We start from the raw sequence: 25,279 nt of genomic DNA, 5'->3' as shown, positions 1-25,279 counted from the left end.
TGGCATATGAGTAGGATGAGTGGTTCACCTTCTCCTGCCGGCACATCCTACCCATGCAGTTTGGGACTCATGGGAAGTACCTCTCATCTAGCCAATGAGTATGGAAATGAGGATAGGGACCATAGTACTACAAATGGACTCATCGTGTACTATTGTACTCCCTATGCTAGGATGTTGATATTGATCTAGAATTAATGGAAACTGACTTCGGATTTGTTAAGAGTGGTATGACACACTTTATATTATTAGAGACTAACTTCGGTTCAGTGGAGAATGGTATGATACATTCTCAATCATATATTCTTTCTTCATATTCAACAGAGAAGAGAAGAGAAAAGCAAAGACAAGGATGGTACATTTTGGCAGGTGAAGTTCTCCCTAGTTGAGAGGGAGTGTTAAATTTGGAAACTAGGGCCAAAATTCACCTTGGATAACTCATATGAGGCACCTGATATTTTTACTGGATTCCTCTCTCGGAGAGGTGTAGGATTGATCTAAGGATCATCCCATTCTTACATGTACAAATGGAATTATGAATTTATTTTGATTATGGACAAATTGTCAAGGTCGTCTAGTAAACTCATGTAGGCTCAGAAGCCCAACAGTCACGTCTATTCATCCTCAACATTTGCATATAAATACATGGTGCCTCCTTCTCATTTGGACACTTCATCCACTCACACATCTCTCTTGATTGGGTACGAATTTCTAGGGCCTCTCTCTCTCCACACGTGCGAAGAAGGGATTGTTCTTTGGCTGTCCCTGCGTAAACCAGCGTTGACCATCTTTGACTACGATTTTGTGTGGGGAATTTCTATTTGGGCAGGATGCAATTCTGGTCATGAAATTTGAGGCAGTTTGACCAGTGTTGACTGTGCTAGGGCTTGCTTTTTGTTGAATTATGTTGACCATATTTGACTGGACTTTTTTGGACTATTTTTTAGCTGATTTGACTTGTTGTTAGAGGCCAAGTTGACCGAGTTTGACCGAGTTGTTTTGGACGTCAAAATATGCCTTTTTTGCCAACGTTGACTTTCTGGTTAGGGCTTTCTATTTGTGTTGTTTGACTGATCAAATTTCATTGTGATTGGGAAAATGAATATTGTATATTGTCCTCTCTCTCTCTGCTGAAATTTTGAAGAATTATAAGAAGAATTGATCAAGGTTTTCCCCACATTAGTGTTTGTTCCTGGCTGGTTCCATATCATGTGCCCTCTTGTCTTGGCTTATCTTCGACTGTTATTGTTTATGTTCCATCTGTATTTTGTTATCATGATTATGTGATTACTAAACTGTATATTAATATTGGGCTAATAAAGAAATAGAAGTAAAATTACTCTTAGCATAGAACATAACATTGTTAACGAAAATTAACATGGTATCAGAGGTGAGCTGAAGACAAAACCCAAGCAAGAGTGAGAAGATCAATCACTAATCAAGGACAAGATTCACTAGCCTCCACATCCTACTTCAAGTCTGATGATAAGCTTCATGATAAGTTTGATTATCATGCATGGAAGATGTCTCTTGATTTGACAATAGAAGAGCAAGATGTTATGGATTATGTGTAGGGAAATATTTCAAAACCTCCTTCAAATCATTGGTTGCTGCTAAGACAAAGTATAAGAAGGGTGAATTCAAAGCTAAGAATATCATCAGGGAATTTATTCATAAGCATTTAGTTTCTTACATCTCCGATTTGAACACATGAAAGGAGATATATGATAGGTTGGTTGGCATGAAAACCAAATTCTTTCCCTCAAGAACAAGCTGAAGGATATAAAGAAAGGAAGAAATGAACATATTCAATCCTACTTCATGATGATTACTGAGATAACAATCCTACTTCATGAGGATTACTGAGATGAAAAATGATCTTCTTTCAATTGGAGAAGCTATTGCTGATAAGGAGCTTACTCTCATTGCCCTTGGAGGACTCCCTCGTGAATAGCACATGTTCAACACTACTATTAACAACGACATGATTCTAGGTTTTGAAGAATTGCTGACTAGATGTTCTCAAGAAGAAACAAGGATGATGGAACTAGATATGCTTTCAAATAGGAATGATCCTACTACATTCTCCACTCATGATAAAATGAAGAACAATGCAGGTTCAAAGAAGTAATGTCAAGGAAGGTTGGGTTTCAAAAATGGAAGGAAGGGAAGATGCTTCATTTGCAACAAGTTTGGTCACTATGCTAGCGAGTGTCCTAATAGAAGGGATACACCTCATGATGATGACAACCATAACAAGAACAATTTCTGGGGCAACAACAATGAAAGGAATGGAAGATTCAACAACCAAGGAAAAAGGAATGCTCCCACTCCTCATAAAGGAAATGGTCGCCCTCCCAAGAGATCAAGAAACACCAAGTATGATGAATCTAATGTTGTTGATAAAAAGAAAAAATAATTCTATCTTATATATGCCCTCTCTACTGCATCTCCTCCGGACACTTTAGGAAACTGGTTGATTGATAGTGGTGCCCCAAGGCACTTCACTGGGTATAAGGAAGCTTTTTCAAATCTGATTGAAAAGGATACAAATTTGGAAATTATCCTTGGAGATAATGCCACATATCCCGTAAAGTGAGTTGGGAATGTTACTCTTCAATTGAATCAAGGTAACACCATTCATCTACAAGAAGTACTATATGTACCCGATCTAAATAAGAACCTAGTATCTAAAAATCTTGCATACTTCATTGTTTTAATCAAGATTTTCAGTCATATGTAAAGTGTTATCTTAGTTATATTTGGAATATGTAGATATAATATATGATCTTAGTTATCTTTGTCTTTGTTTTTCATAAATGTTTTTTGATCTTTCCCCTATACGAAAATGTTTATTTATTTTAGCATAGATTAATTTTTTTTTTTAAGGAATGACCACAATTTAAAATAAAAAGAGCTTATCCAACAACATTACATTAAAAATATAAATTTAAATACAAAAAATTAAAAATAAATTTTAATATAAAAGATTAATCATAGAGATAATATGTATAAAGGGAAGGGAAAAAAAAAGAGTTAATTTAAATTTATTTTTAATTAAAATTATTTTAAAAATATAAAAAGCTATACATATAAAAAAAAATAGGTATAGAAATTTTATGGGATCTTGGATAAACAGTGATTAGGTGTTATTCCCAGCCACAAAGTGATATATTGGACACTATAAAATGTAGTCTTATCAAGTTTAAAAATAAAAAATATATATATTTAAGGAAAATCAAATTAAATTTACTTTATATTCAAATTTTATGAGATTTTTTCTTTTTTTTAATATCAATTTTAAATTATATGATAATAAATAACTAAATAAATAATTTTTTATATCACTTTTAAGTAAGTTATATGTAATAATAACTCAATAATATATATATATATATATATATATATATATATAGATATAGAGAGAGAGAGAGAGAGAGAGAGAGAGATATATATATATATATATATATATATATATATATATATATATATATATATATATATATATATATATATATAAGCTTCTCTCCCATCTCCCATGCCACTTGTGTGATCGTGTGTCATTGATTTTGGTTTGGAGAATTAAAATAGCCTTAACCATAAAACTGAAGACTCGTATTACAGCTAGAGCATTGAAATGTATGAATGGAGTTTTTCACCATGGAATGAACAGAAAATATGAATAGAAGTTAGCACAAGTTATTAAATGAATACTTGGTGGTCTTGCATTCTAATGATTTAGAGGTTGGTTGTCCCCCATGCATGGTTGTGATTAGCAATTGTGGTTTTGTTGGAACTTGATGGTTCTATGTTCATCCACTTGTAAGTCAAATTCTTTTGAAACTTTTAAGCATGATCCATAACTTCTCATCTCATATTCAATTATGCTTATTTATTTGATAAAAATTAAAAAGTCTACAAATGTGACTTACTTATACATGTTCATATTTAGCAATTTGAACATGTCATATAGTGTTATAACTTTTGCTCTAACCCTAAGGGCTTATGAACCTCTCAATTAACCCCCCAATTAGAATATGGGTTGGAAAATATATTGATCTAGTTATTGATATTAAGTGGCCATTCTAAAATCTGTATGATTTTTGATGTCTCATTATCTCAATCCATAGATTTTGAAAATATTGTAAATTTATTTATTTGTTATTTTTTTAGAAGAAGAAAACACTAATTTTTTATAAAATGAAAAATCAATACATATATCATAATATTGTATGTCAGCTCAATCTAGACAAGAGAGGAGATATGTCGAAGTCTCTACATGATCGAGAAAGAAAAACAAACAAAACAACATAATCCTCCACTACGATAGATAAAGTGCAAAAACACATTACAACATTAAACAATTGCCAACATTAAAATACATTATTCTTTAGCAGTCGCCAAATAGGAAAATTGGAAGTTGCTATTACATACTTAAATGATTGAATAAGATCTTAATTATTACTTATCACTATTGTTGACAACTTTAATGAACTTGAATTTAATAGTTTTAGACATTGTCTTTTTTTGTTCAGAAAAAACCAATATAGATGATTTGGAATAAAAGATAACAAATACTCCACCAAAAGAAAGACCATCAATACAACTGTGAATAAAGAACGTGCTCAAATCTTAGCATTTAGATTTTGTTTGACAAAACAAGGTATTTCGAGACTTACAATGCACATCTTGGGATCTCTAACTATTGGATTTCATTGGTTTTATGTACAACAACAATTTTCTATAAGTGTTTGTACAACAACATATGAATGCCCATGAGAAGGTGGCATCCCAAACAATTTTTTGATAGAGTTACTAGATTAATGAGAATATTCATTTACAAGGGATTATTATGTGATTAACCACTAAGGGCAGTGATTGCAATTTATTGTGCATATTTTATCTCATTAAATAAGATGAGCAAAGAATAGAGTATGACTTTGAACTATGCACTCTTATAAAAAGAAATCGAGAATAACAGACATATTAAGCAACCATAATGAAAACATAAATTCTTCTCTGGAAATCCAAATTGGAAACATAACTTTGAGTGGGGCTTAGCTTTACATTTCGACAATCTATAGTACAATTAGATTGTGTTTTTTTATGCATTTCTGTTGTAGCAGAATTGATCCAGAAGACACAAACTATGTAATAGATATTTTATTAATGAATGAAAATTTGAATGATGGTACAAATGCCTTTGTGATGATTTCCTATATAGGCATTGACGCGTCACAAAGGTGACGGGTCATGTCTTTTTGACCATAAAACCCTTCATAATTATTATAATATATTATTTATTATTGTTTGTATAAATTATTTATTCATAACAATTTCTCTCTCTTGGCTAGCAAAAATCCCTTTCACAGTGAAATTAATTAAAGGCTAACAACAATAATTTTTCATTTCCCCTTCTTGAGCCTTATTTCTATTTTTTTTAATTTATTTATCGTTTCTTTTTTCTTTTGCTTTTGTCTTATTCAAATTTTATATTGCATTGATTTATGTGGTTTTTTGACCTTCATAAATTGCAAACTTTTTTGTATAAGCACAAAGTCTTACATCCATTCATTAGTTCAGATCCACTTCATATCCCACATTTCCATTGAGAGTAATTTTGGATTTCAAAAAATAGAAAACTAATCTGGATCAATGCACCTATTTTCTTCTTTGGAATGTGACTTATAATGGCTACCCTTGCATTGACTTCTTGTTGTCATTGACCTCCTTCACTGTTATAGCTCCTTGACTATCCTTTTTTCATTGGATTGGATATGTGGGACACTTAATCATCTTCAATCTTCACTATCCACACCCTTCTCTTGATGTTATGAGATAAAATCCTTGGGGCTAGTGTTGGTAGCCGCAACAGAGAAAAAGTAAAAGATCAACAAAGAAAACTTAATCAAGCCAACAATTCACATAGAATTCACAAAGTAGGACATGGGTACTTATCGGTGGGTCCTACGCTTGACATAAATTTTGAAGCATTCAAACCCTAATTCTTCCTTCAAAGGTGCAAACTTGCAACACAAATACAAACTAGAGAGTAGAATGAATAATTCAAAGTGTACAAAGAGAAACAATCTCTGTTAATCCATCATTTGTACAATAAAACACCATAAACATAACATATGAACAAGTTGGCTTGGAAAATGAGTTTATTTATTGAAATTTGTGGTAGTGAGGTAGTTACACTCACCTGATCCTAACTAAAGGAACCAAGTGGAATCTTCATTCGGATCGTCCCTTCTCGAGCCAGTGAAGTTCTCCAACAAAGCTAGATGAGAGTGAGATAAGGGAACTCAACACAACAACATGGAAGCTAAGGTTTCTTGAAGTAGGGGGTGTGCTTAAAAACACTAGAAACAACAAACTTGATCGGTGACAATTTTGTCAAAGTTTGGATGCGAAGGCAATTCATGACTTCGAGGACCACTCAAGGCATGTATAAATACCACCAGAAATTGGTTTGGGTGGTTATGGAATGGGTTGCACTAGGTGGGTTTCTTGTCTAACCCGCAAATCCCACATGAAAAATCACATTATATATATATATATGTGTGTGTGTGTGTGTGTGTTTCTTTGGGAGCACCTGCATATATACACATTTTACATTTAGGTGGCTTGTGTATAGAATTTGGAAGAATCTTTTTAAGATAAGGTCATGGCTGCATAGGGAAAAGTAGATGTTGCCCTACCCAACAAGTGTATCTAGTGATAGGTGAGGCAAAAGATTCTGTAATAGATGCCCCCACTAATGTATGAGGTCAGAGGGGGGTTTGATGGTAGATGCACATTATGTATACATGCAAGGACACATCAGGAGGGTTCGAGAGGAACTCACCAAATTGAGGACCATTCAATACTTGCAAAAGGAACTAGAAAGAAAACTCATATCCAAGTATATTGTTGATCCATGATGATGATTTTACAAAAATATTGCCAAACATTTTACAACGTACATATTAGGACTACTAAGATTTTCCCAGGTATGTGTTTGTGATTTGTGTGTTTTTATTTTGTTGTTCTCTAATTTTTGTATAGTTATAGTTTTCATACATATGCAATTAACAATACTTAATAGGTCTAGAAAATCTAAGGAGAAATAAACTTTCATAATTTTGAATTTTAAGCATGATTTTTTCATATTTATTGTGAAAAATAGTCTAATAGAATATCCATGAAAATTTACAAACTATTAATACTTTTGAATTCAAGGACCTCCAAAAATATGTTGGGTCACCTACAAGCCAATCAGGGTTTTTATTGAATATGATAAAATTATTTTTTAGTATTATATAAAAAAGAATAAGATTCCTTCCATTTCAAAGATGAACAACATATCATATTTGTTATTTATATTGATCTTATAATTGTTATTAGATTTCATCCAACTATTACTCATGTATATTAGTAGCATAAAAATATATTCGTTGAATAAACATCCAAAAGGAAATTTTAATATAACATGAAAACTCTCATCAAATAATACATTTATCACATAAAAATACATTTACATAAAAATTAAAAATTAAAAATTATTTAGTTATTTTTCTAAAATATTATTTTCAATTTTATATTTACAATAGTGAAATTTTGAGGGCTAAAATGGACCTCAAATAAAAAATGTACAACGAAAATCAAATTTATAAGAACCAATAAAATTCAAAATGTACAAACAAAATCAAATTTATAAAAACCAATAGAATTCAAGATGATGATGTACCATGGGGATGATTCACCATTTTTGGAGTAAAAAATTAAAAATATTAAAAAATAAAAAATAAAAAAACTATTTTTTCAACTCGTATTTTCAACTTATCTCCCTGGAGTTTTACTCAAATTTCAAGCAAAGGCATTCATTGGATGCATTATTTAATTCCTCATGCAAAGAGTACACATGTTGCATACTTTCGATGAAACCTGCTACATGAAAAATGAGAAATACATGCAAAATGTGATTGCAATCATGTTTTTTTCTCGTATTTCTCATTTTTCATTCGAAAGTATGTAACATGGGTATTCTATGGATGAGTTAAATTCTGCATACAATGAATGCTCCCACTCGAAATTTGAGTAAAACCGTAGGAAGATAAGTTGAAAAAGTAGTTTTTTCTTTTTTCCCTATAAGATTTGATGATGTAATCTAATCTTATTTTATTATTTGCACTATTATTTTATAATATTACTTAGGATGCCCAATTTAGAACTTACAATTTCTCATAAAAAATGATAATAATGCAAAAAAAAATATAATTGATGAGCACATGAAATAATATAATATTATATCAACTTTAAAAAGAGATAAAGTATATGAGAGATTTTTCGGCGTAAATCACATGATATTTCATTTGTTGATGCGTTTCGAACCGACCAGTGTGGTTCATCATCAAGACAAGTTGAATGAAAAGATCTAGCTTTGCATGTTAAATAGATAGAGGAGAACCTCCAACAGCTGTATTTCTTGACCAGGTAACGGCTATATTGACAATGACTAGATTTGACTGGGAAACGGTTAGTTAGGACTGGATTAGGGGTATAACCATTATTTAATTAAATAAGTTACTTTGGTTAGTTATATTCTTATTAAAATAAAAGTAAATGGACCATTTTATACACTTACAATTATAAATATATATTAAAAAATAAATTATAACATAAATTAATTTAAATTAATAGTTAGTTATCAAAGTTATTATATATAAATATTAGAGTAATATATAAATAGCTAGTTATATTTTTATTAAAATATAAGTCAAAGCACGGTTTCATACACTTATTTATAAATAAATATTAAAATAAATTAATTATAAACTAAATTAATTTTAAATTAATAGTTATTTATAAAAGTTAAATAAATATATAAATATTAGAGTAATTTAAAAGTATAACATTAGAATAATTTAAATTATATAAATAGTAAATTTAATAGTAAATTTACTATTAACTTTATAAATAGTAAATAATATTAACTTTATTATTATTATTTCTTAATATATATATATATATATATATATATATAATGTAATTCATATAAATATATTAAAATATATAAAATATGATTTATTCCATTAACATAATAATCGAATCCCAGACCCTTCCATAAAATGGCATGAAAGTGCTTATAAAAAGATTCCACTTTAATCCAATTTACTTGCGATAATTATAATAATTGTGACTTAAACAAAGCACTCATTCCCACTACATATAGGTCATCAATTCAAGGGTATATTGATTGCAAACATGGTCAATGTCAATTTCAAATTCTCATAGCATAATTGCCTTACCATCATATGCTAACAATTCCTTTCATATCTATCTCACAAAGTGACAAAGTGAGAAAAACTGTGGGCAAATACTTCTATTGTAGAATTGAGGTGAGGTTTCTGTGATCTATATCAAGTTTACGTGAGATTTTTCGGTGTAAATCACATGAAATATCATTAGCTGACGAGTTTCAAACCAACCAGTGTAATTCATCATCAGTCAATTTAAAGAAACAGATTTAACATTGCATGTTAAATAGTTTGAGGAGAACCTCCAACAACTAACTTAACCAACTGCTAAATTTGCCTTTTGAACCAGTATATTTGGTGATATTTTAGGCCGAAAAACCTTTCGAAATACTTCTACCTGGTTGAAAATATTAACACGTGAGAATTTAAATTTGTGCGAGCATTTAAATGTGTGCATCTTTTCATAGAGTTCGCGTGAGACAGTCAAACAGTCGAACTTTAGACTTTCAAGTTGTATTAAGTTTCCAAACGAATCTGGAAGCTCCTCCAGCGTAGAGCACCCGGACAGGTCAATAGTTTGGAGATTTGTCAAGCCTCCAAACAATTCTGGAAGCTCCTGCAGACTCGAGCACTCGGACAGGTCAATAGTTTGGAGATTCTTCAAGTACGGAAACCACTCTGGAAGCATATGCAGACTAGAGCACCCGGACAGGTTAATAGTTTGGAGATTCGTCAAGTTCCCAAACGAATCTGGAAGCACCTGCAGACTAGAGCACCAGGACAGGTCAATAGTTTGGAGATTCGTCAAGTTCCCAAACGAATCTGGAAGCACCCACAGAATCGAGCAGGAGTACAAGTCAATAGTTTTGAGATTCGTCAAGTTCCCAAACGAATCTGGAAGCACCTGCAAACGAGAGCACCGTGACAGGTCAATAGTTTGGAGATTCGTCAAGTTTCCAAACGAATCTGGAAGCACGCGCAGACTGCGGCACCCGTGCAGCTTAATAGTTTGGAGATTTGTCAAGTTCCCAAACGAATCTGGAAGCACCTGCAAACTAGAGCAGTAGGACAGGTCAATAGTTTGGAGATTCGTCAAGTTCCCAAACGAATCTGGAAGCACCCGCAGATTCCCGCAGGAGTACAGGGTAATAGTTTGGAGATTCGTCAAGTTCCCAAACGAATCTGGGAGCATGTTCAAACTGGAGCACTCCCCGAATCTTATGTGACAAAAGAGTCCTACAAGGTAAGATAATGGAATCCGTTAAAGTCCTTGGGCTCGCAAAATAATTTGGCAGGCAGTCCATTTTTAGATAGTAATACAAATATAAAAAAGGAAATTGTACCTCCCACTAATTCTAAGTGTTTCAACGACTGTAGATGGCAGAGTTCGTCTGGTAAAGTTACATGCTCAGAAAAAGAGACCACAATTTTTTCGAGATGGCTCAACTTCCCAATAGACTTCGGAACCTCCACATGTGTAGCGTTAACATACAATTCCCTCAACTGCTCCGGTGCCTGCAATCTTTATATTATCAAAATTGGTTTGACTCCTAGTATGCTAGCAAAGATCAAAGCAATTTCCCATATAAAAACAGCTTAGGTCAAGAACTTCAAATCATAGTTACCAAATTCGAATTCGAATACGAATTCGAATTCGATTCGATACGGAAAAAATTCGGTTACCTAAAATATAATACGAAAAAAATTCGGAAGTAAAGATCTTTCAAGATTAAATTATTTCTAAATTAAAAATAAAAATTATATTCTAATATATATTTCAAAAGTAACATATTCTCGAATCCTAAATTTTAATATAACCTTTAGAAATAAAAAAAAATAACAACATTATTAATTAATAACTAAAACAACATAATTCTCTCCTTGTAGATTTAGAGTTTCCAATAAAACACACTTTCAAAGAGTTGTTTATAGTGCAGATTTTGTTAGTTCAGATATGCATTCTACTCAATTCAAAACAGACAGGAAGGGAGAAACATACCTCAACAGACAGGAAGGGAGAAACACACCCCAACTTTAATTCATCGTTCCGATTTTGTTACTAGTGGGGAATAAGAGAAGTATAAAATTCAAATAGAAAAATTTGGAGACTATATATTTTATAAATATTTATAAATAAGAATTTATTTTTCTTTCTTATTTGAATTTATTATTTTTAACACATATAAACTTACTATTTTTACTATATTTTAATATATAATTTATTATTCTTTACAACTGTAACTTTTTTAATATGCAATTTACTATTTACTATACTTTTTAATATAGAAATTTCTATTATATATAGAAAGAGATAGATATACTATTAGAAAAAAATCTTTACCAAATTAAATAGTAAATGTAATTTTTTTTAATAAAAAAATTCATGTTTTAAATAAAATAGAAATTTCTATTTTTAAACATTAAATTTTATATTAATCATTTTTTATCTAATTAAATAATATAGAAATTTCTATTTTTAAACATTAAATTTTATATTAACCATTTTTTATCTAATTAAATAATATAGAAATTTCTATTTTTAAATATTAAATTTTATACTTATAATTTTTTTATTAAATTCCATCATAATTGTAATATTAGTAACATATTATTTTACTTAATTTCCATTATGATTATAATATTTTTAATATATCATTTACCATTTATCATAATTGTAATATTCTTTACATACCATTTTACTAAATTCCATTATAACTGTAATATTCCTAACATACTATTTACCATTTATTATAATTTTTTTAATACAAAATTTTTTATTTACCAAATTTCATCCATCATCATAGTAATAAGTTTAACCAAACATTAACGTTTATTATAAAAAAAAAATAATATAAAAAAATTTATTTAAAAAAAAAACAAAACCGTACCGAATTCGAATTTCCGAATTTACGACCGAATCCGATCGTACTGCCGTATTTCCGAATTTTTCCGGCCAGTACGGCCGAACTTGGTAGCTATGGTGGAAACTGAGGGACGTTACTTGGAAATTGACCAATTTTCCATTGCAGTGGCCAATTCTCCGCTGCAATTGGTAGGTTTGGAATTTTCAAATTTATTTACAGTTAGTTATATTTAGAAGAAGTATTTTTTTTTGACTGAGTTGTTTTGTTTTTGGTGAGACTTTTATGAAAGTTTTTTTAGTGAGATTTTCTGGTTTAATTTCTTTAAAATTTGGCTGGAATTTATTGAAATTATAATTTTGATAGGTAATCTATCTCTATGTTGAATCAATATATACAATAAAAAACCAGTTTAAATAGCACAAAACAAGATTTCACCTTAAAATTTTTAACCAGATTCTAATTCGAAAAAGTTCAAAAAAAAAAAAAAATATGTAGAATGTAATATGCCTTCACCGTTGCAAATGCTGCATAGAAGATTCGGTGAAATGAGTTATGCCTTCACCGTTGCAAATGCTGCACAGAAGATTCAGTGAAATGAGTGATGTCGTTAAGGGTCAAATACTACTGGTATCCAATGCCTTCACCCTTGCAGCAGCTATCCGATGACATCGGTCAAATCTGTGTGGAATACTACGGGGATTGCAAATTCCGCGTGAAAAGATAAGAATTTGGGTGTCTATACCATCCAATCAAAAATATGGCAGACTTTAATCGTCGCTCTCACTCGTACCCAACACTGGTAATACATTTTACAACGCGTGGGCGGCATAATGGTCGGCAGTTTTTCTTTTTCTTTTTCTAAAAACAGTTTTTTTCAACAGTCATAGGCACTTTTTAAAAACAGTTTTTTTCAACAGTCATAGGGATTTTTTCGTCTCAGTGAATCATTCATTTTTTTTATGATAATTTAATATGCAGGCGGAGGAGTTGCCCCGAAAGTTATGGAAATTTTGGTTATATTTGGAGAAAATTCGGCAAGGATTTTCGTAAATCCAAGTTATAGTTGTTAAACTTCAAAATTTTAGGTGTCTTAGGCGTTTTTGATGGTGCTGAATCCATTTTCACCATAAAAAACACGATTCAAACACCGCCTCTACAAAAAATTTTGAAATTTTTTTACCCGGATTCCAGCCAATTTTAGCCGTCCAACTCCTCCGCCTTAATATGATAGTTTAAATGTTAGGTATGTTTTTTTCGAAATGAAATAAATTTTATTTAAAATTTGGTAGAGAATTTTAAAAATCATAAATTGAAGTTGTTTAATAAGTAAATTTTGATTATTTAGCTATTTTTTAGAGAATTGAATTTATTTATGCATTCAAATGTGTACAACACATCACGAGATTAGTCAAATCTGTGTGGAATATAGGGATGGCAAATCACGCGTGGAAAGATAAGGAATTAGGGGTGTACAACATCCAATCAAAATTATATTTTAGACATTGTAGGTCGGTCGTACCTGGAAATTCATTTTGCAACGTGTGGAACAACTGTCAGCACTTATCCTTCTCAAGGACAAGGCATTATTTTATTTATATATCATTATGTATTTTTTTTTTAAATATAATGTAAAATATGCAGTTGTCTATAACGGGACTTTTTGAAAGCCTTTCCGGCGGGTTTTTCCGGTCGAAATCCCGCAGGAATTTATTGGAATCGCAAGTTTGATAGCTAGTTTCTACACAATGAAAACGTCCCAGGGGTTTTTCAGGGTGGTGAATCCAAATATGCAGTTAAAAAACCATTTTAACTGCAACAAATCAAGATTTAACCTCAATTTCTTCCGCCGGATTCCGTCACCGGAATCTCCAGAAAGTCGCATTATAGACAACTCCGTAAAATATTATTATGTATTAGTTATTTTTAGTTGCTATATGTAAATGTAGGCTGACTCATCACCCTTATTTATTCAAGGAAAACCATTTCACCACCTAAAATAACTCACTTGTGGTTTGTTAGGGGATAGGCTTTTATCCCACTAGATGCTTCTAGATCTTGAGCCGTTAACTTGTTTCCTTAAGTCCAAAGAAAATGAATTCTTAACCAAGCATTTAGCGCATACCCCAAGCCCATCATTATATATTCTTATCATTTAAATGTTTGTATATATTGTTTATCCATTAAAATATTTAATTTCAAAATATTAACAAAAAAATATTATTAAAAATCTATGCTATTAACTATAAATAAATAATATCAATAAAAAATTATAATATTATTTAAAAATAATTAATAAATATTTTAAAATTTAAATAATGTTATTAATTAATTTAAACTAATATTTTTATTATTAAACATTAGTTTATTTGGTATTGTAAAAATATAAAATAAAACTAATACAATGTTTTATGTTCAAATTTCTAACCATATATTGAGGCGCAAGATTGTTCATCTAAACAATTATAGTGGTAAGAATAAAAATTGCCCTCCGGATAGTACAAAACCACGTTATAGACTCACCTAAACACACACCCATAATTATCAAATGCAAATAAAAAAAAAATAAAAAATTAAAAACTTACTTAACACAAATTTGTGACTAAAATTTCAACAAATTTAATATATCACATATAATTATAAAATGCAAATATATAAAAAACTTACTTAAAAACAAATTTGTGACTAACATTTCAACGTATTTAATATATGTGGAATTAAATTCCACTTTTTGGATTAATTTAATGTTCATTTTTTAAAATAGGTATTTATTTCATTTTTAAACCATTTTATTATTCATTCTTTTTATAAATATGAAAAATAGTTATATCATCTTGGACAACTCATATGAGGTAGTTGATATTTTTATTGGATTCCTCTCTCCGAGAGGTGTAGGATTGATCTAAAGATCATCCCATTCTTACATGTACAAATGGAATTACAAATTTATTTTGATTATGGACAAATTGTCAAGGTTGGCAAGCAAACTCATGTAGGCTCAGAACCCCAACAGTGACCTCTATTCATCCTCAACGTTGCATATAGATACATGGTGCCTCCTCCTCATTTGGACACTTCATTCACTCACACATCTCTCTTGATTGGGTATGGATTTCTAAGGCCTCTCTCTCTCCACACGTGCGAAGAAGGCATTGTTCTTTTGCTGTCCATGCGTTGAACAAAAATGACCATCTTTTACTGCAGTTTTGTGTGGGAAATTTCTGTTTGGGCAGACCACAGTTCTAGGCACGAAATCCAAGTTTGTTTGACCAACGTTGACTGTACTAGAGCTTGCTGCTGCGTTTACATTTGTTGATTAGACTTTTTCGGACTATTTTTGGGCTGATTTGACATGCTGTTGGAGGTTGAGTTGACTGTGTTTGACCGAGTTGTTTTGGAGGTCAAAATATGCCTTGTTGATCAACGTTGACTTTCTGATTAGGACTTTCTATTTATGTTGTTTAACTGATCAGATTTCATTGTGATTGGGTAAGTGAATATTGTATATTGTACTCTCTCTCTATGCTGAAATTTTGAAAAATTATAAGAATTGATCAAGGGTTTCCTCACATTGGCATTTGTCCCTGGCTGGTGTCATATCATGTGTCCTCTTGTCTTGGCTTGTCTTCTAATATTATTGTTTATGTTCTATATGCATTTTAATATCATGATGATGTGATTTCTAAACTGTATATATTGATATTGGGCTAATCAAGAAATAGAAGTAAAATTACTCTTAGCATAGAACATACCATTGTTAACTAAAATTAGCATGGTATCAGAGGTGAGGTGAAGACAAAGCCCAAGCAAGAGTGAGAAGAGCAATCACTAAGAGGATCAATCACTGATCAAGGACAAGATTCAATGGCCTCCACATCTTACTTCAAGTTTGATGATAAGCTTCATGATAAGTTTGATTATCATGCATGGAAGATGTCTCTTGATTTGACAATAGAAATGTAAGATGTTATGGATTATGTGCAGGGAAAGATTTCAGAACCTCCTTCAAATCACCAGTTACTGCTAAGACAAAGTACAATAAGGGTGAAGTCAAAGCCAAGAAGATCATTAGGGATACTATTCATAAGCATTTAGTTGCTTACATCTCTGATTTGAACACATAAAAGTAGATATATGACAGGTTGGTTGGCATGTTCAAATCTAGCAATGAAAACCTAATTCTTTTCCTCAAGAACAAGCTGAAGGATATAAAGAAAGGAAGAAATGAAGATATTCAATCCTACTTCATGAGGATTACTGAGATAACAATCCTACTTCATGAGGATTATTGAAATAAAAAATGATCTTATTTATATTGGAGAAGCTATTGCTAATAAGGAGAATACTCTCATTGTCCTTGGAGGAATCCCTCGTGAATAGCACGTGTTCAACACTACTATTAACAATGACGTGATTCTAGGTTTTGAAGAATTGCTGACTAGATGTTCTCAAGAAGAAACAAGGATGATGGAACAAGATATACCTTCAAATTGGAATGATCCTAGTGCATTCTCCGCTCATGGTAAAAGGAAGAACAATGCAAGTTCAAAGAAGCAATGTCAAGGAAGGTCGGGTTTCAAAAATGGAAGGAAGGGAAGATGCTTCATTTGCAACAAGTTTGGACACTATTCTAGTGAGTGTCCTAATAGAAAGGATACACCTCATGATGATGACAACCATAACAGCAACAATTTCGGGGGCAACAACAATCAAAGGAATGGTAGATTCAACAACCAAGGAAAAAGGAATGCTCTCGCTCCTCATAAAGGAAATGGTCGCCCTCCCAAGAGATCAAGAAACACCAGGTATGATGAATCTAATGTTGTTGATAACAAGCAAAAATAATTCTATCTTATATATGCCCTCTCTACTGCATCTCCTCTGGACACTTTAGGAAACTGGTTGATTGATAGTGGTGCCTCAAGGCACTTCACCGGTTATAAGGAAGCTCTTTCAAATCTGATTGAAAATGATACAAATTTGGAAATTATCCTTGGAGATAATTCCACCTATCCCGTAAAGCGAGTTGGGAATGTTACTCTTCAATTGAATCAAGGTAACACCATTCATCTACAAGAAGTACTATATGTACCCGATCTAAATAAGAACATGGTATCTATCTCAACGATGGAGGACAAAGGATTCAAGGTGGCATTCATCGATGGAAAGGTACGTGTGTGGAATAAAAATTTCAATGATGCATTTACACCTGGCTTTAGGGTTGATAGCCTATATCAAGTTGGAGGAAGCCCATTGGGAGATATGTCTTGCGACACATCACTTCAATCCGAATTACGACACCAAAGGTTTTCTCATCTACATTATAAGGCTCTACCCGATGTGAGGAAGATGTTGACAGATATGCCCGAATTTAAAGTAGAACATGAAGGTGTTTTTCAGTGATGTGCCAAAGGAAAGCATACAAGGGGACCATTCCCCTCAAGTGATAGCAAGACCATTGACATATTGCAATTGATTCATTCTAATCTATCTGGTACGATGCCTGTTAATTCATTAGGAGGATATCTATATTATGATATCTTTATGGATGATTTCTCTCGCAAGACTTGGATATATTTCTTGAAGAAGAAGGACGAAGTATTATCATGGTTCTGTTCTTTCAAATCTTTGGTTGAAAATCATACGTGGAAGAAGATCAAAATATTGAGGACCAATAATGGAACCGAATATGAATCAAATCAGTTCAAAAATTATTGTAGAGAAGTTGGCATTAAGAGGGAGACTACTACCGCATATACTCCTGAGAAAAATGGTGTTGCTGAGAGGAAGCATTGTTCTATTGTAGAAGCCACTCGTACCATGCTTCATGATCAAAGCCTTCCGAAGTTCTTATGGGTCGAAGTTGCAAACACCGTTGTGTATGTTCAAAATAGATGCCCTCATCAAGCGTTGGACTCCAAAAATTCTGAAGAAGTTTTCACCGGTAAGAAACCTGATGTTTCTCACTTTAGAATTTTTGGTAGTCCCGTATATTTTCATGTGCCGAAAGAAAAGAGAAGCAAATTGGATTCTTATGGGAAGAAAGGAACATTTGTGGGATACAGGGAAACTTCTAAGGCATATAGAATCTATGTGCCTGGTCAAAGAGAAGTGGAGATAAGTCATGATGTCACCTTCGATGACAATGCTGCCCTTAGGAAGGTCAGTAACCTTCCTCTTCCAAGGAAGGACAAAGAAGAAGATTCAGGAAAGCAGGGAGAATTGCAAGATGAGAAAATGTCTGATGTTGAAGAACCAATGGATCCCATTGATCCAGCCCCTCATGAACCCTCCTCCTTGAAAAGGAGGCCCTCATTGCTTAGGGAGACTCTCGAAGATGCTGAGAGATATGTTGCACCTAGTGGGACTTTTGTGAAACCAAGAAGCCGAATAGGTACCAAGGGTACTTAACTGAAATGAGAAACATTGTTCAATCTGAGCCTTGCACATTCGAAGAAGCTGCCAAACACAAAGTTTGGAAGGATGCAATGAACGAAGAGTATGATTTGATTATGAAGAATGATGTCTAGGATGTGGTTCCTAGACCCAAGAAAAAATCTGTTGTCACCTCGAAATGGCTCTACAAGATCAAGCATGGAACTGATGGAAGTGCTGAAAAGTTTAAGGCTAGATTCATTGCTCGAGGATTCTCTCAAAAGGAAGGTGTATATTATGATGAGATATTTTCACCGGTTTCCTACTACACCACTCGTTCGATCGTTGCCCTTGTTGCCTTGCAAGCCTGATGGAATCTACACCAGATGGATGTCAAGACTGCCTTCTTGCATGGTTCACTTAAGGAGGAAGTCTATATAAAACAACCCGAGGGGTTCGAAGTTCAAGATTGTCAAACACATGTATGCAGGTTGAACAAAGGACTCTATGGGTTGAAGCAAGCACCCCGAGCTTGGTGTGAGAGGATCGATATCTATCTAATGAAGTTGGGATTTATGAGAAGTGAAGTTGATCCAAATCTTTACTTTAAGGTTGAGAATGATAGACCTCTCATCTTGGTACTCTATGTGGACGATCTCTTTCTGATAGGTGCAGAGCCTCTTACCAATCAATGTAAGAGGGAGTTGGCTTCTGAATTCGAGATGAAGGACCTAGGATTGATGCATTACTTCCTAGGGTTGGAGGTCTAACAAAAGCCAGGTGAGATTTTCCTTTCTCAAGGAAAATACATTGTAAAGATACTTGAAAGATTTGGGATGGTGGACTGCAAGTCCATGACTACTCTGATGGAACTTAACTTCAAGAAGTTATGCGGAAGTGATCCAAAATGGATCTAACATAGACTTCTAGGTCTAAAAATGTTCCTCATAGAGGAAAAATGAAAGTCAAAGGATGCTCTTGGAAATAGTCTCATTGCAAAGATCTCTTCATTCTGGATCTAATGCAATTTGAATGGGTGAAAACGGATTGATGAAGAAGTTATTGTAAAAAATAAAATTGCCCAATGTCCTTAGAAAAGGAGGCAATTTCTTATAAACAGGACTTAATGGAGAATATGCGTTCCTTAAGGAAATGTCGCATCGGAAAGGGTTCAAAGGGAGGAATTAAGAAAAGGTGGAAGGACTCCCCGATTAGCGATCTCTGATATATCCCATCAGAGGAAGGCCTCATGTTATATCGGAACCCTGGGATGTTTACATATGCGATTAGCGATTGCGATATCGGCGATAGGCAATCGGGTCGCGCAAATACCAAGGGGGCCATTAGATGCGACATACGTTGATGCGATATGCCGATAGCGATAGCTCCGATAGAGTGATCGACGATCGGCGAATCCCTAATACAAGGGTCGTTGCGACTTGATACATGCGATTGCGATATGTGATCGACGATCGGTTATCGGTGATCGGCACAAAGGAGCCATGCTAATGCAATGTTTGATTGCGACATGCGATAAAGGCTGGACCCGATAAGGTTATGGACGTGATTTCATAATATTTGAAATCCAGATTTGCGGATTTTCTTTGTATTTTCCGTGTATTTGGGTTTTTGGCCATACGCAATGCGATTGCGATATGCGATAGAATGATGGACCCAAGATGATTATAGGGGAAATTGCATATTATTTGAAGTCTGGCTAAAAGGCTCATGATGTGTGTCGCGTGTGTTTTCCTGTGTATTTCTGTTATTTGGCTATTTCGGCCAGGGGGAGGCAAAACAATCGGATGGCCATGCTTGCTGGTTCCTTTCCATTGTAAACAAATTCTTGTGATGAAACAGTTGGGTTCTTCAATGATGGAGGTGGCTATAACTGATTTATTACAAAAAGCACAGGGAGCTCAATTGACAGGGCAGCTGAAGGTTGCTGAGATTCGCTTGGAGGTCGAGCAAACCACTAATAACACAGAGAGGCAGAGTTATGATCAGGAGAAGCGCAGAGAATCCCAGGAGGCTTAGAGACGCTTGAATGTTGAGTATAAGCCTAGAGGAGGAAGTTTGCAGAGTTGGGGTGACTCAGAAGCAGAGGGTCGCTTGGAGGTGAAGCGAAACCAAAAGCTCGTGAGAGCTAAGAGCCAGAGCTGAGAGCCAGAGCCAAGAGACAGAGCTAGAGAATAGCAAAGAGATAAAATGATCAAGCTATTACTGATGTCTGAAGTGTGCTGAAGACAGAAGAAGGAATTCCAGAGATAGTTCATAGAATTCTGAGGGAGTTGGTGCAAGCTAGAGCTCAAGATAGCTCAGAGCACTAATTGAAGGAGTTCAGTCCAGAGAGGCCTAGATCTGTCTGCAAAGTAAGGACATCCAGGGCTAAGATGGTATTCTAATCCCATAGGCATAATTGTAAACCTATGGAGTTGAGTGTGGAACTTGTAAAAGAAGCATTACCATAACCCCAAGGAGCCTAATTGAGTTGATTAGTGCTCAAGGAGACGTAGCCCAAGATATTAGGATGAACTCCATATTATATTGTTGTCTCCTGTGGTTTGCTTATTTGCTACTTTATTTACTGTTATATGCATTTCATATTAGTTTAAGCAAATAAACTTAAGGCAATTAAGCAGTTAAAGGCAAACACAAGCATACACCTATTTCAAGCGCTTATTTCCACAAATTATCAATCATAAGCATAGATCTTGGGAATATATATAAGCTTTGGAGTGGGAGAGGTTCTTGTAAGTTGACAAGAATCCTTTAGGTGCCCATTTCAGATCAGGTGGTATCATAGCTGGTTATATTAGAGTAAGTTATACCAGAGCAGGTTGTATCATGATGCAAGTGACATCATATCAGAATGCTTGATTGACAGAGCAATCTATTTTCTTGTTTAACTTGAAAGGTGTTTAAACAGTCAAGGATTGATTGTTTGATTGTTTGTAAACTGACTATTGTGTGAGTTTGCAGAGGTGAAGGGAAGCTATTGATAGCTAAGTCTAGGAGAGGACAAGAAGGAAGAAAGGTTGAAGGCATTCTTCTTATCCCAAAGGACCTCAAAGCAATCCTTGAAGTATAAGAGGTTTCTTGCAAAAGGTTTCTTGAATAAGCTCTTTGTTAATCTTGTTTGAAGTTCTTTTGTTCATTTGCATAATGAAAACTTCTACAAGTGAATCCTCAAATTCCTCCTTCATCACAAGATTCTTTGATGAAGACATGAAGCAAGACTTGTTCATCATGATGAATATGGTGAGAGAAATGTATGAGGATGGAAGGAAGAACACCACCCTTAGAGAGCAGTTGAATTTCCTGAAGGAAGAGAAGCAGTTGCTTTCTGACAAATTGCAGGAATGGAGAGACAACTTCATATTGTAAATATGGATCTGGAAAGGATGCATGAGTTGGAGACACATCTCTTTGTTGCGAAAGAAGCCTTAGTCAAGTATCAGCTTGAAGAAGAGGTAAACAATTCTAGTTTGTCTTCAATTTCCTCTAAGAATGTTTATGTTGGTTCTTTTGAAAAACATACCAGAGGCATAGGTTCCAAGTTAATGTCCAAGATGGGCTATGAAGGAAAGGCTTGGGAAAACATGCACAAGGTATTGTTGAGCCAATAATGGTTGAGGAAAGGCCTAAGTATTTGGGTCTTGGCTATGGAAAATCTTATGGAGAAAGTTCTAAAGCTGCCATGAAGACAATTGAAACAATTTCAAGACGGAGTTTCATTTCAAGTCTTCTACCTCAAGAGTGTAAATATTGTATTCATGGAGAATGCAATAGCTTGAAACATCATTTGCAGGATGCAGGTTTTCATAAGCATGCACTTGAACCAGAGAGTTGTGGAAACTCTGACGACCTTGAAGAGATTGATGGTGTTCCAAAGGGAGCTACTTATTCATTCAATTCACCTCCTCAAGAAGGAAATAAAGGAGAAAAAGAAAGGTATAAATATGGTTCTAATCATATTCCTTTTGATTATGTAAAGCATGATAAATTTCCATATAAGCATGGGAAAAGAATTGCATGTTCCTTTTGTGGTTTGGATAACCATAATGTTTCTAGATGTTGGAAGAGAATGGCCACATACAGGAAACTTTTGAAGGAAAGGAAGCAAGAAGCCAAAGGTCCATTGGAAAATGCAAATCATGCTGTCAAGAAGATGCACATGTGTTGCACCTACTGCCATAAGCAAGGACATATTGCTGCAAAATGTTGGACTCTGAATCCAACAATGCTTCCACAAAATTTGAAGAAGGTGGAAAGAGAAAATGGCAGAAATGGAAAGAAAGATTCCATGACTGATGTGTTTCAGGATGATTCACATGTTGATGCTGATTGGCAGACAAAGATAGCACCTTTGAAATTGATTGGTAAGAAATGGTTAGAGTTCTTATCCAATTAAGGTTGCATGTCTTTTTGAGAATGGATTTATTTGTTAATGAGATGCAAGTTGCGGGGTTTTACCAAGAAGGTGAATGGAAAATTTGAGTATGGGACTCACTTTATTGCTGCAACATCATATTCATTTCAGCTTTGAAAGTACTGTGTGCTGAAGTGAAATTTGAAAGGATGAAATGCATGAATGAGAATGATGTGCATGAACACAGGGATGTTGATGATTTCCTTATATTTGAAAATTTATGTGTAATTAATTTGAAGGGTTGATTGCTTTGCTTTTAAACATGCATGTAATGTAATATTGACTTGGGAAAATTTGATTTGGTCTCCAAGATGGAGATAATGATGAAGTGTTTCAACTTTGAAAAAGAATCCTAAAGTTATTTTTCTACGTGCTTGAATTGAAGGGTCAATTGTTTTAAAGGCATGTTTTGTTGGCTTGTTATCTAGTCAATCATTTGTATGCAGATGTAGATACATGGAGGTGTTCACAAGATGTGAAATCTATTTCTTTTGTTGAATTAGGAGTTTAGGCCATCTAGTTGTTGCCTGTAATCCTTTTTTTGTTCATAGTTGTTGTTGACAGTATGTCAAACAGGTACAAATCAAAATTTTATGAAGCAGATGTAACTTCACATTGATTTTAGCCACCTTGGATCAATGATCAAGGCAGAGAAGTTCAAACTACCTTCTGTGACCTTCTCAACAAGAGTTCTGCAGGAAATCAAGGAGGAAGATAGTTCTTCCCAGGAGGACAAGCACATCCAGGAAGGAAGTGTTCAAAGGCTTTGGTTCAGAGGCACTATGCTAGGCAAGTGTGGAGGCTGAAAGAAGAGGGTGAGGTACTCTCATTTATTGTTCAGATCAGTATATCAGTCTTTTGGAGTCCAAAAGCTTTTTAGTGGGAAGGCGTGATCCAAAATGGATCTAACATAGACTTCTAAGTCTAAAAATGTTCCTCATAGAGGAAAACTGAAAGTCAAAGGATGCTCTTGGAAATAGTCTCATTGCAGAGATCTCTTCATTATGGATCTAATGCAATTTGAATGGGCGAAAATGGACTTCGGATGAAGAAGTTATTGAAAAAAGAAAATTGTCCATTGTCCTTAGAAAAGGAGGCAATTTCTTATAAATGGGACTTAATGGAGAATATGTGTTCCTTAAGGAAGTTTCGCATCGGAAAGAGTTCAAAGGGAGGACTTAAGTAAAGGCGGAACGACTCGCCGATTAGCGATCTCCAATATATCACATCAGAGGAAGGCCTCATGCGATATCGGAACCCCGTGCTATTTACATATGCGATTGGCGATTGCGATATCGGCGATCGGTGATCGGCTCGCGCAGATACCAAGGGGGCCGTTACATGCGACATATGTCGATGCAATACACTGATGCGATGGGCCGATAGCGATTGCGCCGATAGAGCGATTGAAAATCGGCAATCGGCGAATCCCTGATACAAGGGTCGTTGCAACTTGCTACATGCAATTGCGATATGCGATCGACGATCGACAATCGACGGTCGGCACAAAGGAGCCATGCTAATGCAACGTGCGATTACGACATGCGATAAAGGCCAGACCTGATAAGGTTATAGACATGATTTCATAATATTTGAAATTCGGATTTGTAGATTTTCTTTGTAATTTCCGTGTATTTGGGTTTTCGGCCATACGCAATGCAATTGCGATATGCGATAGAATGATGGACCCAAGAGGATTATAGGGATGATTACATATTATTTGATGTCCACCTAAAAGGCTCATGATGTGTTTTGCGTGCGTTTTCCTATGTATTTATGTTATTTGGCTATTTCAGCCAGAGGAAGGAAAAACAATCGGATGGCCATGCCCGCCAGTTCCTTTCCATTTGTAAATGGATTCTTGTGATGAAACAACTGGGTTCTTCAATGATGGAGGTGATTGTAACTGATGTAGTAAAAAAAGCACAGGGAGCTCAATTGACAGGGCAGTTGAAGGTTGTTGATATTCGCTTGGAGGTCGAGCAAACCAATGATAACACAAAGAGGCAGAGTTATGCTCAGGAGAAGCGCAAAGAAGCCCAAGAGGCTCAGAGATGCTTGAATGTTGAGTGTAAGCCTAGAGGAGGCAGTCTGCGGAGTCGGGGTAACTCAGACGCAGAGGGTCGCTTGGAGGTCAAGTGAAACCAGAAGCTCGTGAGAGCTAAGAGCCAGAGCCAAGAGCCACAGCCAAGAGCCACAGCCAAGAGCCAAAGCCAAGAGACAAAGCCAAAGAACAACAAAGAGATCAAATGATCAAGCTATTGCTGATGTATGAAGAGTGTTGAAGACAAAAGAAGGAATTCCAGAGACAGTTCACAGAATTCTAAGGGAGTTGGTGCAAGCTAGAGCTCAAGATAGCTCAGAGCACTAAT

The 25,279-nt window shown here is 34.2% G+C and overlaps 1 protein-coding gene across 1 annotated transcript in view; it reads right to left on the bottom strand.

Annotated features, from left to right (window-relative positions):
* Positions 1-24,734, bottom strand: part of LOC149197696 (uncharacterized) — a 112,333-nt gene extending 87,599 nt beyond the window's left edge. Inside the window, exons 1-4 of the mRNA XM_089408771.1 lie at positions 24,721-24,734; positions 10,583-10,761; positions 9,935-10,475; positions 9,561-9,790 (exon numbers count right to left, since the gene is read on the bottom strand). Of these exons, the coding sequence (XP_089264897.1) occupies positions 9,561-9,790; positions 9,935-10,475; positions 10,583-10,761; positions 24,721-24,734 (964 nt within the window). The remainder of the gene's footprint in view (positions 1-9,560; positions 9,791-9,934; positions 10,476-10,582; positions 10,762-24,720) is intronic.
* Positions 24,735-25,279: the final 545 nt, after the last annotated feature.

This window comes from Pinus tabuliformis, chromosome 2_2 (assembly GCF_031772625.1).
Source record: "Pinus tabuliformis cultivar Carrire ecotype Pingquan chromosome 2_2, CPIR1, whole genome shotgun sequence".
In the NCBI taxonomy this organism is placed as follows: domain Eukaryota; kingdom Viridiplantae; phylum Streptophyta; class Pinopsida; order Pinales; family Pinaceae; genus Pinus; species Pinus tabuliformis.
This window is presented reverse-complemented; position numbering and strand designations above follow the sequence as displayed.